This window comes from Globicephala melas, chromosome 15 (assembly GCF_963455315.2).
Source record: "Globicephala melas chromosome 15, mGloMel1.2, whole genome shotgun sequence".
NCBI lineage: Eukaryota > Metazoa > Chordata > Mammalia > Artiodactyla > Delphinidae > Globicephala > Globicephala melas.
The window spans coordinates 34,268,550-34,283,115 of record NC_083328.1 but is presented as its reverse complement, the minus strand read 5'-3'; the positions used below and the strand labels follow the sequence as shown (position 1 = coordinate 34,283,115).

General features: G+C 58.7%; 2 protein-coding genes across 2 annotated transcripts in view; one reads left to right on the top strand and one right to left on the bottom strand.

The window, feature by feature from the left end:
• The window catches only part of C15H16orf96 (chromosome 15 C16orf96 homolog), a 43,058-nt gene extending 36,331 nt beyond the window's left edge, over positions 1–6,727 (top strand). Inside the window, 4 exon segments of the mRNA XM_060285301.1 lie at positions 524–965; positions 1,366–3,550; positions 3,961–4,146; positions 5,258–6,727. Coding sequence (XP_060141284.1) covers positions 524–965; positions 1,366–1,645 — 722 coding nt within the window. The 3' untranslated portion in view covers positions 1,646–3,550; positions 3,961–4,146; positions 5,258–6,727.
• UBALD1 (UBA like domain containing 1) lies at positions 5,466–14,372 on the bottom strand. Its single transcript, XM_030883855.3, has 3 exons — positions 14,089–14,372; positions 10,608–10,670; positions 5,466–10,284 (listed from the first exon to the last, which is right to left on the bottom strand). Exons 1-3 carry the CDS (start codon positions 14,206–14,208, stop codon positions 9,931–9,933), a joined length of 537 nt encoding a protein of 178 aa, XP_030739715.1. The 5' UTR covers positions 14,209–14,372; the 3' UTR covers positions 5,466–9,930.
• Between the last annotated feature and the right edge of the window lie 194 nt (positions 14,373–14,566).

Here is a 14,566-nt window from a genome sequence, read left to right as displayed (position 1 = left end):
GGGCGTGATGAAGTATTCTGGAACCAGATGGAGACGGCAGTTGCAAAGCCTTGTGAATACACTTAATGCCACTGAATTGTTCACTTTGAATGGTTAATTTTATGTGAAGTTTACCTCAGAAAAATGTGCATGCACAGAAGATGAAGGCCAGGAAGGTGGGGTGGGGCACTGTGGTGGCCTGGTCCTGGTGGGAACAGCTGAAGAACTGTCAGGCTGGCCAGCACGTCACCTGTATCTTTTCATGCTAAAATGTCTCTCTCCTCCTTGGCCTTGAGTTACTTTCAAAAAGCCTTTTTCTGACATCTCAGCTTTTAGAAGCGCTAGACTTACGAAGGTGGGGAGGGAGGAAGGGTCTTCCTTGCATGACTGGGTGGGGATTGGGTATGTGAAGAGGCGGCAGCGGGTAGTGGGGCGGGGGGCAGCAGGGCAGGTCCTACCAGAGCGAAAGGGCCTCCAGGGTGGGGCAGAGCCCTGGAAGCGCCCCCCACCAGCTCCTGACTCTTCCCCTTTCTTTTCCACCAAGCTGTTAAGGTTCCGCATCCCCCAGCTCGAAGCCCATATGAGGGTGCGCGCCCGAGTGCCTTATTCGGTGCCATCTACCCCTGTGAGTACCTGCCCCCCAACTCCCTGGCCCAGCTGGGATTCTTGCAGGGTCTCTGGGCCCCCCAGTCCCAGCCTGGGGCTCTCCTACCCCACCTCATCCATATCTCACCTGCCCTGCCCAGACCTGGGCCAGAGAAGATCCCTCGAGTGGCCCCCACCTGGCACCCAGCACCCTGGCCAGGGCCTCCAGCCATCCTGGGCTCCACCTTTACCCTTCAGCCAGGTTTCCTGGCCCAGAAGCCATCCCTGGGGTCCAAGCCAGGTGTCTGTGCCCTGGGGTCCAGCCGGCTGCAGAGCTGGGATGAGGGAGCCTGTTCATTCCCTCGGGCCTCTCTGCTGAGGGCCCGTGAGCCAAGTTGGGGGCAACTGAGCTCATGACTCCTCTGGTCACATCACCACGTACCAGGCATCTGAGAGCACTTTACAGCATACAAAGCACTTCCTCCCTTCTCATCTCACCCAGTCCTTATCCCGTTAACCAGGATGCTGAGGTGAGCACAGCTAGCCCATTTTAAAGTGGGGGAGCTGAGGCGCACGACCGTGAACTGGGGAATGCAAGAGCTGGGCCAAAGTCCATATCCTGGACTCCAAGTCCTGTGTCCTCTCGGCTGCCCTGCTCCACTTCTGTGTCCACCTCTGGTTTCATTTATCTTGGGCCGCCCCCCAAACCCAGGAAGTGTCAGGTGCCTGGACTGGGTGAGCAGAGGTGGAGCACTTCCAGTCTTGGGGCTTCTCTTCTCCTTAGTGGAGAAGATGACCCCATCGGGCCAGCCTCTCTCCAGAATATTCCTGGGACACATCATGGGTCTCACCTGCCCCCCAGCAGCCTGCCCCCCCAAACCAGCATGGGCTCAGCCACCTCAGGCCCCCAGCCGACATGCCAGCTCAGCCTCCGTCTCTGCCTCCCCTGCCACTGCTGCCACAGCTGATGCCATCCCTGCAGGATCCCCAGCCGGCCCCAGGGCCTGCCAGGCACCCAAGGCCTCTGCGCCTTGAGTCCCAAGCCGGCATGCAGTCCACCAAGGAGCCCACCAAGCTGTGAGCCTGCAGTGCCAGCGTCGCCCCCTCCCCCGAGCAGGTGGAGACCCTGCCCTGAGCCTAGTCTGGGGAAGGTGCAGGGGCCCTGGACTTAGGGGAGGGTCTCCGTAAGGAGCTCATTTTGATCCAGTAGCTGTTTTAACTGTCATATAAATACCTGTAATACAATCCTTCTCATGCTACGTTTCATGGAGAACACAGCTTTCTAGATTGAATTTCCCACTAAACCAATTTAATTCCTTGACCAATTTTCAATACAACACAAAGTGGTATTAAAAACAATCACTTTCCTTTTTATTTTGCTGAAATGATTTTATCAGAATCAGTTCCAATTACAGCTAACGCCACTGTCCATTTTCTTTGGGGACCATTATTTCTACCAGGACCAATTTTCTCATGGGAACCAAATTTTATTGCGTGCATGTTTTTTTATTGTCTGTTGATTGTTCCCACCAGTAATTAGTTATGAGTTGGATATTTAAAGAACCTGACTGTTTGTATTTACTTCTGGCTAATCCATGAGGCACTTGGAGCAATGGCCCTGGAATCCTCCAGGACCGCTCTGTCCTGTTTGGCATCTTTCTGCCTCTTTGGTTCCCGCGCTCACTGCCTATGCACTTGGTGGAGGGGGCGGGGGTGTCAAAGCGTCCTGATTTGGGGTTCAGAGCCCGGCCTGCTCACGCCTGCCTGGCGGGTCCTGCAGCCTGGCGTGGTTTCTGCCCCTTGGACGGTTTACTGGTCCCTCCTTCTCCGTTTCGCGTTTTCTCCCTTTCCACCCCCTAGGTTGTCCAGTTGCGCCCTCTACCCTTTCTGTGCTTCTGATACTTGTATCACATTCCACAAAGACTAAAAAAAAAAAAATTTCCCTCTGAATAGTTTTGGGGCATGGCTCCCCCAAACATCCACCAGAGGCTCCTGGAGCGAGTCAGGGAGTGGGGTGGGCAAGCTGCCCGGGGGTCCGCCTGGGGGAGCCAGGGTGCTGGCATGGAGGAGGGTTCTCTGGACGGGCGGCCAAAGGAGTCCTGGATGCTGCGTGCCTGCCCCTCCCCACCAGTTGTCCCCCAGCCCTGCCTCCCCCTCCCCCTGCTCCTCACCTGCAACCACTCCTGACTTCTCTTTTCTTTCTCCAAGGACTGTGTCCAAATGAGGCCGAGCTCTTCCTGACCCAGGTGACCTACACCGCCTTGGGGGATACTGGCCAGTGCATCCCTGGCCCCACCCCCATATCACAGATGAGTGTTTTTGTCAGCTTCTCCCCAGAGTAAAATCTTTCACTTTTCTGATTGTGGATAAGGGTGACTGGCCCCATGCCCTCTGCGAGGGGAGGCCTTGCCAGTCCCACATGGGTGGGTGGACCTGCCAGTCCTTCCTCGGGCCATCAGCCCAGGGTCAGCCTCCCAGAACCACTGTCCAGAACCACCATGGCTGAGTCTCAGCAGAGAATCACAACAAACCGCCCCTACCCCGTCACGTTGGTCGCCCCGTGGCAAAGTGCCCCGTGTGGCCCTGGTCCTGTGTGGTGGGCAGATCACGGGCCTGTGGGAGGGGCAGTGGTGTGACTTGCCCAGGGTCACACAGTGAGGCCTTAGCTCTCCGGCCACCTGCCCAGAAGGCTGTACTTCTTGGGTGGGTGCTGTACACAGGTATGAGGGGTCCAACTTTCAGGAAAAGGAGGTGTGGCCTGGGCTCGGGCAGATGGAGAGGTGGGGGCTCTTAGGGACACGCCCATGCCAGGTGTGGTCAGGCTTGTCTCCTGCACTGCAGCCTTGACATGTGTGGAACCACAGGCATCCAAGCCCTGCTCTTTCAGCCTCTCGTAGCTGCCTTCCCAGCCCATTTCTCAGATTTACCAATGGAATCAGTGCTTGAGTGGGTTCCTGCAGCCCAGGGAGCGAGGAGCAAGACCCAGGTAGGTCACTGTGTAACCATTTTCATACTGACAGGCCTACTGGGTGCTTTGAAAGGTGGGGAACCATGAACCCAACTGCAGCCAGCCAGGAGCCATCTTGAAGATGACAGTTCTATCTCCCGTGGGGGTTGGTAGGGAAGCCAACCTTTGACCTGATCCCAGGTGGGAGGTGCAGGCAGGATCTTTGCCAAGGACAAGGCTTGCCTATTCTAGCCCCACCCCTGGGGGTGGGACCTGCAGGTCTTGGCAGCTGGGAGGGAGGTACTGCACCTACTCCTGGGGCTGCTGCTCAGAAGGGTGGCCCACCCCATCCCAGCAGGGGAAGGTGCTTGGGGAGCAGACAGAACTGGGGATGGGGTCAGTAGAGTGGGAATTTTTGGAGGCCCTGGGTCCAGCTTCCTCTTCTGCAGGGGGGACCACAGCTCCTGGCCTGGGACACAGTGGCAGGGCCAAGCTGGACAAGGAGTAGGGTGACCAACCATCCTGGTCTGCCTGGGAGTGAAGGGGATCCCTGGAACTTTCAGTTTGAAGACCAAGAAGGAATTCCCTGATGGTCCAGTGGATAGGACTCCGGGCTTTCACTGCCAAGGGCCCAGGTTCGATCCCTGGTTGGGGAACTAAGATCCCACAAACCATGTGGTGCAGCCAAAACAAAACAAACAAAAGACTGAGATGAATCAGTCATGTGGAGAGGGAAGCATGTGGGCTGGCCTGGTATGAGGGGCACGAATGAGATGCCTGCTGCCGAGCAGAGGGTCCTGCCTCGAGGTGCAGCGTGGTGATTGCTCTGCACCCCCAAACCCAGCCCCATAACCTACCGATGCAAGTAAAAGGGTCACTGAACATTTTCTTTCTTTCAAAGACCACAAACTCATTAACCCTAAGGTATAAACAACAGCAAACATGTCCCAAACAAGATGATCTGCCTTGGTAAAAGGCACCACCAGTACCCAAAAGCAGGCCACCAGGAGGCACTGGAGGGAGGACATTCTGTGCAGGGACTTCTTAGGGACACACAGGTCCCCCTGGCACCACCGTCTTGGCTGGCTTGACCCCTGACTTTCCACAGATTTGGGAGCTCTAGGCAGAGACCCTCCACACACATACACACACACACACAACCTCCAGAGAGGGGCTTCTCTTCTCTCTCCCCTTTCTTCCTCTTGCTCATGGCTTCCCCAGGATCCATAGAAAATGAGATCCCCAGTATTTACACCTCATATTCCCCAGATGAGAAACGGCCCCAGAAAGCAGAGCAGGACTCTGCCAACAGGCTCCCAGCACCTCGTGCTGCGCCACTGACAGGCCTCCAGGAAGTGGGCCCTCCCCTCCCCTCCCGCGGCGGGGGCTGGAGTCAAAACCCTCATCTGTCCTCAGATGAGTCCTGCTATAAAAAGCCCCTCAGAGACCTCCAGGGCCACAACAGCCCTGCCCGCCACTGGGCTGGGGGGCCAGTCTCCAGAGCGGTGTGGTTTTCTGCAGCGGCCACAATGTGTTCCCAGAGAGCCCTGGGGGCTCTCAGCGGCCCTGGGAGAATCCACCTTCATCCAAGGGAATCTCAGAACAAGCCCTTCTCTTTAAAGCTCTGAAGGAGGAGCCCTGCCTGCCCACAGAAAGCATTTCAGAGCCTCCATTCACCCCCCCCACACACCCAGGTCCCCACCCCCCACCCTGCCACGCCACAGAGCAGGACATTTACTTCCACAGATGCTCCTGATGAAGAGCAAATCCCCTTCAGAGATTCCAGCAGATGCAAGACAGACGCTGGACACGCACATGTCCATGGTGGGCAGAGGAGTGGCTGGCTGGCCAGGGACACGCTGAGCTATGTCCCCACCGTGGTGGTCAGCTTCAACCATTTGTGGCCTTAAGGGAACTTGGTCCAGATATTACAAATTTTCCAAGGTAAGCCAGAAGTGAGGCTTTTCTTGTAAACTCTCCTGATTTTTTTTTTTAATTTTTTTTATTTAACTCTCCTGATTTTAAAGTGCTGGCCGACAAATCAAGCCCAACAGCACATATCAGAGGCCTGTGAATCTGCAAACCCCTAAGACAGCCACGCCCTGATCATTTAACATCAGACCTGAAGGGCTCACCCACCGCTTGTCACCTGGGGAGGCCGGGCCTCCATTCCACATGCTGCCATATACCCTCTTCAGAAATGAGAGCTCCAATCACATTCTTTCCAGCAACCTCATGGATGCAAATGGTGTTTTCACAATGGAATCTTGGAAAGAGAGCGATCTGGAGCTCAAGTCTAGTGGTGACGAAGCCCAGAGGCTGGACTTTTGAGGTGACAAGGCTGGTCTCTGTGTGCTGCTGAGGCAGCTCCTAGGAGGTGCCCGAGGTGGACAGCTGAGGATGGCTGTAAATGTGAGTCTCTTCCGTTCCTACATCAGCAGCTTTGCTTTTTAGCCAGTTTACACTTGAACGTGTAGTAGGTGGTTACTGACTCCTTCAGTTTTGCTTCTGAGACTCAAGGTTTGGGGAAATTGAAGTTCCTGGTTCTGTGCTGCCCTTGAGTTCTGGGTCACGTGGCATCTATGTTGTCCCACCTCTAGCTCCCCTTGAGTGAGTTTTCCTGACCCCTTTGCTTGCCTGAGAGATGCTCAGAGGCTCACACCTGACAGGGCCTCAGCATTGCTGGAAAGCTCCAGCCCTGCCCTCTGCCCCCTCCTGCTCCAGTTTCCGCTGTGCCTGGGGCCCTTGTTAGAAATCAGATTCCTAACCAGTTTGCAGGGCAGAAATAGAGACACAGATGTAGACAACAAACATATGGACACCTAGGGGAGAAAGTGGTGGTGGTGGGATGAATTGGGATATTGGGATTGACATATACACACTAATATGTATAAAACAGATAACTAATAAGAACCTGCTATATAAAAAATAAAATAAAATTCAAAAACAGAATTAAAAAAAACAAAACTGCTTTAAAAAATAAAGTCCATTAAAAAAATTTTTAAAAAGAGAGAAATCAGATTCCTGGGCCCTCCTCCAGAACAGTTGCCTCAAGGACCCAAGGGACCCTTGTGCTCTGCATGCTGGAGGGTCACGAGTCTGGTGGCTCCCAGCTGCCACGAGGGGCTTGTGTTGCATCAGAATCACCCGGGAACCATTCTACTTTTAATAACAGCTATGACACATAAGTGTCATGCCATACAGTTTTTTATAAATTTATTTATTTTATTTATTTTTGACTGTGTTGGGTCTTTGTTGCTGCATGCGGGCTTTCTCTAATTGTGGTGAGCGGGGGCTACTCTTCGTTGCAGCGCGCAGGCTTCTCGTTGCGGTGGTTTCTCTCGTTGTGGAGCACAGGCTCTAGGCGCGTGGGCTTCAGTAGTTGCGGCACACAGGCTCAGTAGTCGTGGCTCACGGGCTCTAGAGTACAGGCTCAGTAGTTGTGGCGCACGGGCTTAGTTGCTCTACGGCATGTGGGATCTTCCCAGACCAGGGATCGAACCCGTGTCCCCTGCATTGGCAGGTAGATTCTCAACCACTGCGCCACCAGAGAAGCCCCCATACAGTTTTTAAAGTATACGATTGAGTGGTTTTTAGTACATTCACAAGTCGATCACTGATATCCTGGGGAATGTTTAAAACTGTACTGTCAGGGCCCCCCCAGGGATTCTGATGCCGTGGGGCCTGGGAGCTCCCTGGAGGCCATGCTGTGCAGCCAGCTACGGAACCACAGGCAGCGTGGGATCTCTCTACTGGGGTGACTTTGCTTCCAGGGGATGTTTCACTGTGCCTATAGACATTTTTGGTTGTCACAACTGGGGGCTGCTCCTGGCATCTACTCATGGGAAGGGGCCAGCGATACTGCTCAACATCTCACAGCATACAGGATGCGCCCATGGCAGAGAAGGACCCAGCCTCCGATGTCTAGAGTGCCCACGCTAGAAGAGCTGGATCTACAGGAACCTCAAGTCCCTGCCAGCCCTAATGAGACCACCAGGGACCTCCAGGCCCAGCCCGTGGGGGCCTCCAGAAACAGAACTAGGCTTGGTCAGGTTGGGACATTCTCACCCTTGAATGTCCACTGGGCATGTGAGGATCCTGTCAGAAGCAGATTCTGTTTCAGTAGATCTGGGCTGGGGGCTGAGGTCCTGCATCTCTAACAAGTTCCCAGGTTATGCCGCTGGTCTGGGAACCACACTTTGAGTAGCAAGGGTGTGGATCACTTAGAGGCCACCCAGGGGCCCACCTGGGGGTAGGCTGTTAGAGGCCACCCAGGGGCCCACCTGGGGGTAGGCTGAGTGCACATTCTGGACTGTACACTGTCTTGTGTGGCTCCAACGCATACGGCCACCTCAGTAATCTGCGCACTGGGGAGCTCAGGCACACTGTTACAGATAACCCCCATGTCACAGATAACCCAGAAATACTTACTTGCCTCTACAAACCATTTTTCCTACACTTAGAGGGAGATGTGGCAGCTCCCTGAGAATTGTCTTCCATCCAAAAGGATGAAAGTAAAGAGGCCTAGGGCAGCCTCCCCCTTCTCATCCTGCCCCATCCCGCAATTCCCTCACCACAGGCACCCCAGACAGAGCTGCGCCTCCTCTGAAGGCTATTAGAAGGGTGGGCTTCAAGGTGAGGACACACTTCCAGAACATAAGCAACAGCTAGAGCAGGGGCGCCGCAGTCAGTCTTCAGTGATAAGCGGGGACAGACAGTGGTCCGCAGAGCCTGTCCAGGCTCCAACAGGGCAGAGGTGAGGCTAAGTGGCAGCACGGCATCCCTGGGGAGCGAGAGCAGAACTGTTGATGGCAGGCGCTGAGACACCTGTCAAGCAGGAGACCTTCCAAAATAGAACTCCCCAACCCAGACGCCGTCCACAGAGGGCTGAGTGCTGGCAGGCTCTCCCGGATTAGGGAGTAAGGTCTGTCAGTGAAGAGCTGCAGAGGCCCCCACCTCCTTCCTTCCCCACGTTCCAGCTCGTCACGAAGGGGTACAAGGCCAAGGCTACCTTCTCCCAAAGCCGCCCCAGGGATGCCCTCCACTGGTACAGGCTGCCCAGGACAGAGTGGGGCGCCCTGGCTTCTCCCTTGGAGCAAGAACAGGTGCCTGCCCTAGCCTGGCTTGATAGCAGCCGGGGATCCACTGTTGCCCGAGTGGTTCGTCTCCTTAGCAACCAAAGGTTTGAGCTGCGGGTTAGACTCTGCTCAGCCTTGTCCGGTCCCTGCTGCTAGCCCCCACGGGCTCTGCAGCCAAGCCTGCTATCTTACTACGGGTGCTGTGTCCTGTGCCTCCCCAAGGGAGGGCCCTGCCCACACAGCATATTTGCTGGAGGTTGGGCTGAGGGTCCAGCCTGCAGCCAGTCACTGGGGCCCTAAGCCAGGAAGAAAAGTCCTCTGTGAAACCCTGGCAGACCGGAAGGCAGCTGTTAGCCCTGGAGGTCGGGATCTGTCCAGTCGGACGGGGGAAGGGTGAGCAGATGGAGGCAGGGGTTCTGGGAACACAGGGCAGGAACTAACTTCATGGGAAGAGCCTGGGGTGGGCAGGAAGATTCCAGAGCATGTTGTGGTTGAAAACACAGCAACAGACAGGAGCGGTGTGGAGCCAGGCGGGACTGGGGGGTGGGCCCCTGCTCTGGGCTCCGTTGGCTCCCTCCCCCTCCACACTGGGCCAGCTGGCAGCAAAGCTTAGGATACGAGGCAAGACCACAGAGCCTGGTGGTGGTTTGGAACTCTTTCTTCTCCTTTGTTAAAAGGGGGAAAGGAACTGGGGATGGGGTACCCCCGGGCTCTGGGGAGGCATGCAGGCAGCCCCAGCAGGCAGGCGCTGGGGGATGGGTGGGAAGAGTCCTGGAGTTTCCCACAATCCTTTTCTCTGCAGGGAACAGCAAGGCTGACTGCCCAGGGGGCAGGGGAGAGGGGCAAGGCCCTGGGGAGAGGGACGGCGGACAAGGGGAGAGGGGGCTCACTCTAACATGCAAAGTCCAGCTGCCCCATAAACTAGGTTGCTTCTCGAAGAGCGACATACATATAAATACACAGACACAGCGACACGCACACATGCGGAGAAGGCTCTGCATTCCCGAGGGTGGGGATCTAGGCCCACCAGCCCCAGGGAGCTCCGCAGCCCCCTGGGGTGGGGTGGGGCAGGTGAGTCCTCGGGGGAAGGCTGCTTGTTCTCTGAGGTTCTGTCCACCTGCACCCAGACGACTCTGAACCAAATCCATGAAAGCTGGGTGCCGCAGGCCCGCGCTGCTGGGTACGCATGCGGGCAGCCTGCGTACTGGCACAAGGGTCCGGTCTCTCCCCCCCAGGGCTCTGGGGAATGGGGGTGCAGACAGAGGGTGAAGGGGGCCCGCAGAGACGTCCTCTCCCCCGCCCCACGGGGTTCTGGCCTCCGGGAGGGGGGAGGGGCCTCCCTTATCTCTCGGCCTCCATGGCAGGGTGGGCTCTGGGTTCTGAGGCGGCCTGTTGGGGGACCAGGGGCGGCCAGTCTGACACCGGGGAAGGGGGTGCCGGAGTCCACAGGGGCGGCTGCTGCGGCTGGTGGTGCTGTGCCCCCCCTGGGGGCGAGGCCACAGCCGGCCAGCTGGGTGCCGCGAAGCTGCCGGTGGTGGCGAGTGGGAAGTGCGGCGGGGGCGACGTGGCCGTGGCGGCCATCGGGCTGCCGCTGCCTCCACTGTGGAAGCTCTCGGAGGCCTTGAGACGGGAGAACATGGTGAGGGCATCGGGGAAGTTGGGGGGCGTGGCGGGGGTGTTGGCTGGAGTGCACATCTGTGGGGGAAGAGGAACAGAGAGGGAGGGGTGAGCACCCCCTTTCTGGAAGGGCCCCGGGCTCCCACGAGGAGACACATGCCCCTTCCCTGGAGGCACCCCACCCTGCAGGCGGTCCACCAGCCAGGAGCTCACAGAGGAAAGGTGTGGTGTCCGAGATGGGCTAGCCCACTGTGCCTGCTGCCAGGCTCCCAGGAGTCCCATCCCAGCGGCTCTTCCGTGGCCAAGAGCCACTGCACCTTCCTTGGCCCTGGGTGGCTTCCCCCTGCCCTGAACTGGGACAGCCCCGCAGGGCTGCCCCTGGGGCTGCAGGGGACACTTACCATCTGGTGGTGATGGTGGCTGTAGGGGATGTTGGTCTCTTGGAAAAAGGCGCTGAGGGCCGTCTGCGGGAAGAAAGGCCCACGCTTACCCTCAGGACCCCTGTGGCCCTGGCCTGGCAAGTTGAGGCAGCATGCCTGTCATCCCTCGACCCTCGCCGCAGCCCAAAGAGGCACTGTGGACCTCTGGGCAGGTCTGGTGGGTGGGGAGGACCCTCATGACACTGCCTGCCACCTGGCTGCCAAGCGCTTCCAGCTCACCTGACATGGGGGCCTGTCTCATGGGGAAAGGCCTCCGGCAGATTCTAGCCCTACTGCCACCAACTCCATGGATGGCAAGTCCCTACTCCTCCCTGAGCCTCAGTTTCCTTGTCTATGAGCCAGAGGACAGCAAAGGCACCCAGATGTTGAATGTGTAACCCACCTGCTCCTCTCCTAGGCTGGCCAAGGGACTCTGCCCTGGTTCTCAGTTTCTCCGTCTGCACCACAGGGTGATGGGACTAGGTGGCTTGCAGGTTCCCCTCCCTAGCCGCAGTGACCTCCGGAGATCCACGGTCCAGCTGGGAGAGCCGGAATTAAGTAGGATGGTCTGGGGTTTGCACCCCTGTCCAGTTACCTGAGCCTTCCTTGGAATGTTCTCAAGGTGGTGGAGCAGGAGGAAGGCTGAAGTGGGGTATGCACCCAGGACTGTGTGAAGTGGGTGAGAAAGGGGGTGGCAGCTGGCCTGGGTCAGACAAGCTCCTCTAGTGACCCTGGGGGGCGGGGAGGAGGGGCCCCAGGGTGGCCTCCGCTGGCATTGGTGTGTCCTGGTTCGACCCCTGCAGGAGAGGCATCCAGGAAAATAAAGGAACCAGCTGCTCTTGCGAAAGTGCTGGGTGAGGGAGCCCGTCAAGTGTGTGAAGGGTCTGCAGGCAGCTCTGCCCTCCATGGCTCCCCCCTCGGGCTCACCACCCCACAGCCCAGCGCTGTCAGCCCCTCCCCCATTCCCAGCACACCCAGAAACCCAGCCTGGCTTCTAGGGCTTACCCTAGGGGTTTTATTATTAAATTCAAGTGAATTACTCTGGGAATTTCCTGCTGGAGATGCCCTACCCCAGTGTCCCCAAACATGGGTGTGGGAGCTGGGGGGAGGGCCTTGATCTCTAAGCACCTCCTTGTGACACACACCCCCAGGAGCCCCAAGGGACCCACCAAACCATTCCTCCCCCAACGGCAATTCTGAAGGCCATTGCTGTGTGTGAGGATTCCAGGGAGAAACGGCTGCCCTTTTCCTGCCTTCCTAAAGCACCCCCAACCTTAAAGCACACAGGTCCCCCTCCAGCAGCCTTCTGTCCCCATTAACACCTGAATCACAGAGAGTATGACCCAAAAACAAGGCCTCCTGCTGCGCCAGCCCTCAGTCCAAGTGTGCAGCCAGCCAGGGAGGAGGGCACAGAGGGGAGTTTACCACAAGGAACCCCACTCACTCCCAGGAAGACCTAAGGATTGGATGTTCACAATCCATTTTTACCTTAAGCAGACCTCCCTACTATCCGCCTCCCCATTTTACACATGGTGAAACTGAGATTCAGGGAGCCTGGCGCACAGGGCTCCTACCCTGGGGGCCACCAGAGCTCCCCAGTCTGCAAGCTGCTCCTGCCCCTCCTGAGATCAGAGTTTTTCCCCAGGCATTTCCATTTTCAAAGTTACATTTTCAAGTCCTGTGACCAAGCGACACCAACCAGTGCTGCCTGAGTGACTGCCAGGCTGGTGCCAGGCTCTGTGGGCTGGGCTGAGAGTGCGGACAGGCAGGGCCGCTTCCCACCGGACACCTGCCTGCCCAGCCCCAGGCAGACCGGACACCTACCTGCCTGCCCAGCCCCAGGCAGACGGGGGAGCCGTGTATGCAGATGTGGGACTCAAGCAAACTGCCATGAATGTGGTTTTGCAAGTTTTGCCACATCCAGCTCTTGAGACAAACGGGCTGATTGGGGAGCTTCCTGCAGGGTGGGGCTGCCGGGGTTGGCCATTCACTCCTTAGAGGTCAACTCACATGCCCCAGGTACAGCTGAGGAAACTGAGGCCAGAGAGTGGGACCTGCTCAGAGAGCCAGAGCAGCCTCCCATCTTGTGATGTGAGGACCACCGCAGGGTTAGCAGTCCCCCTGAGATCTCTGGTAGGAAAGTGAGCAAGGATTCCCCTGGGTGAACAGGCCACTGCCTCCCCAGACTGTCCCAACCTTCGGGCAGCAATTCTGATCCCCATCCCACCCCCAGGAAGCTGAATTCCAGAGTACCCTGGCTCCCTGTCCCTCCTACGGCCCAAATACCTTCCCTGAGCTTGCTCCCCATCTAGAAACCAGGCTCTGAAGCCTGGGCTGGGCACAGACTCTACAGACTGGCTGGGGCTGTGACCTTACACTTGTGAGGGGAAGAGCTCAAGGGGCTCTGGCCTCATCCCTAGATACCATCCTGGGTTATTTCTGGGGCGGCAGAGTAGGGAAGGCCAGGTGGCCTCTTGGCAGCACAAGCCCTGGGCACTAGTGCCCTATGGGTCGGGGAGGCTTGGGGAGGTGGGGGCCAGGCTGGGGCAGCCCCACCTCCTGCCCAGCTGGCTGAAAGCTAGAAGCTACTGAACCGTGTATATCATGCCATGCACTGTGCAGGTAGATTCGCCGGCCACCACAGAGGAGAGCACCTGGACACGCCTCTGGAGCAGGGTACACAGATGCACACGTAGCTGTAGTGTGGGGCTCCGACACAACACCTGTACACATGTGTGCGCACGCGAGAGCACCGTCTGCAAAACGGCGACCTGTGGTGTGGGTACACACCCCGCACCCGCGCCCCGGTGGACTGCGTGTTTACACACACGCGCGCACGCGCGCCAACATGTCCACGCGCAGCGTGGCGCGTGCGTAAATACAAATGCACATGTACGTGGACACGCGCCGCCGAGCTGTCCAGCCCACACGCAGATCCTCAGACCCTGAGACCCACCGGGCGGCTCCAACCGCGGGCTCGGGTCTCCCTTATCTTAAACCCGCAGCTCCCAAGGCGGGGGCGGCGTGGGCCCAGCTCGGCCCAGGCCTGGGGCGTCCTCCTTCCGGCCGCCCGCCAGTCTGTCCGTTTGGGCCTCGGCGCCGCCCCGCCCTGGCCGTTACCCGCACAAAAAGGGGGGCCCCCAAAACCGATCGCCCAGGAATTTGGGGGGCGGGGATTCGGGCCCGGGGGAGGCAGACTGCCCCTTCCGCCCACCCCGAGCGGGCGGCGTTTCCGGGGGCCGCGTAGACGCGGCCGCGCCGCGGGCCTGACCCGCACGGCGCGTGTGCGCTCTGCGGCCCAGCCGCCGGGGCGCGCGACCGCCGGGGCTCCGGGCCGAGTGCGCGGGCCCGACCCCGGCCAAGCGCGCCGCGGCACGTGTCCACACCGGCCCGCACATGCTCCACTGCACGCGTAGCCACGCGGGACGGACACCCGCGCCCCGGCCCCAGCCCGGCCGCGCACCTCGAACTGCCAGTGGGCCGCCTGCAGCAGCTGCTTCGCCTGATCGGCTGCGCAGCCGGCCGTCAGCACGAACTGGTTGATCATGACCTGGTGCTTGAGCTCGTCCATGTTCACGGACATGGCGCCTCCGTCGCCTGCCCGCTCCGGCCTCCCGCCGCCGCGCGCTCCTTCGCCTCACGCGTCCACCATTAGCGAGCCGGCTCCGGCTAATACAAATATTTACTGTGCGGCTCTGACTCACCGAGCCTCGCCTCGCTCCGGGCCGCGGGGGGCATGCTGGGAGATGTAGTCCCGCGCCGCTTCCGCCGCGCTCGGCCGGGAGCTGCGGGCCGGCCCGGGGCCGAAGGTGTGTCTGAGCGTTGGGCGCCTACTGTGTGCAGAAGCTGGACGGGCATGTACCCAGGCCCGTGACTGAACTGACGGGGGTCAGGAGACGGGGGCCATAGACACTGTGCATGGGCGCAAACGCAGCCTCAGG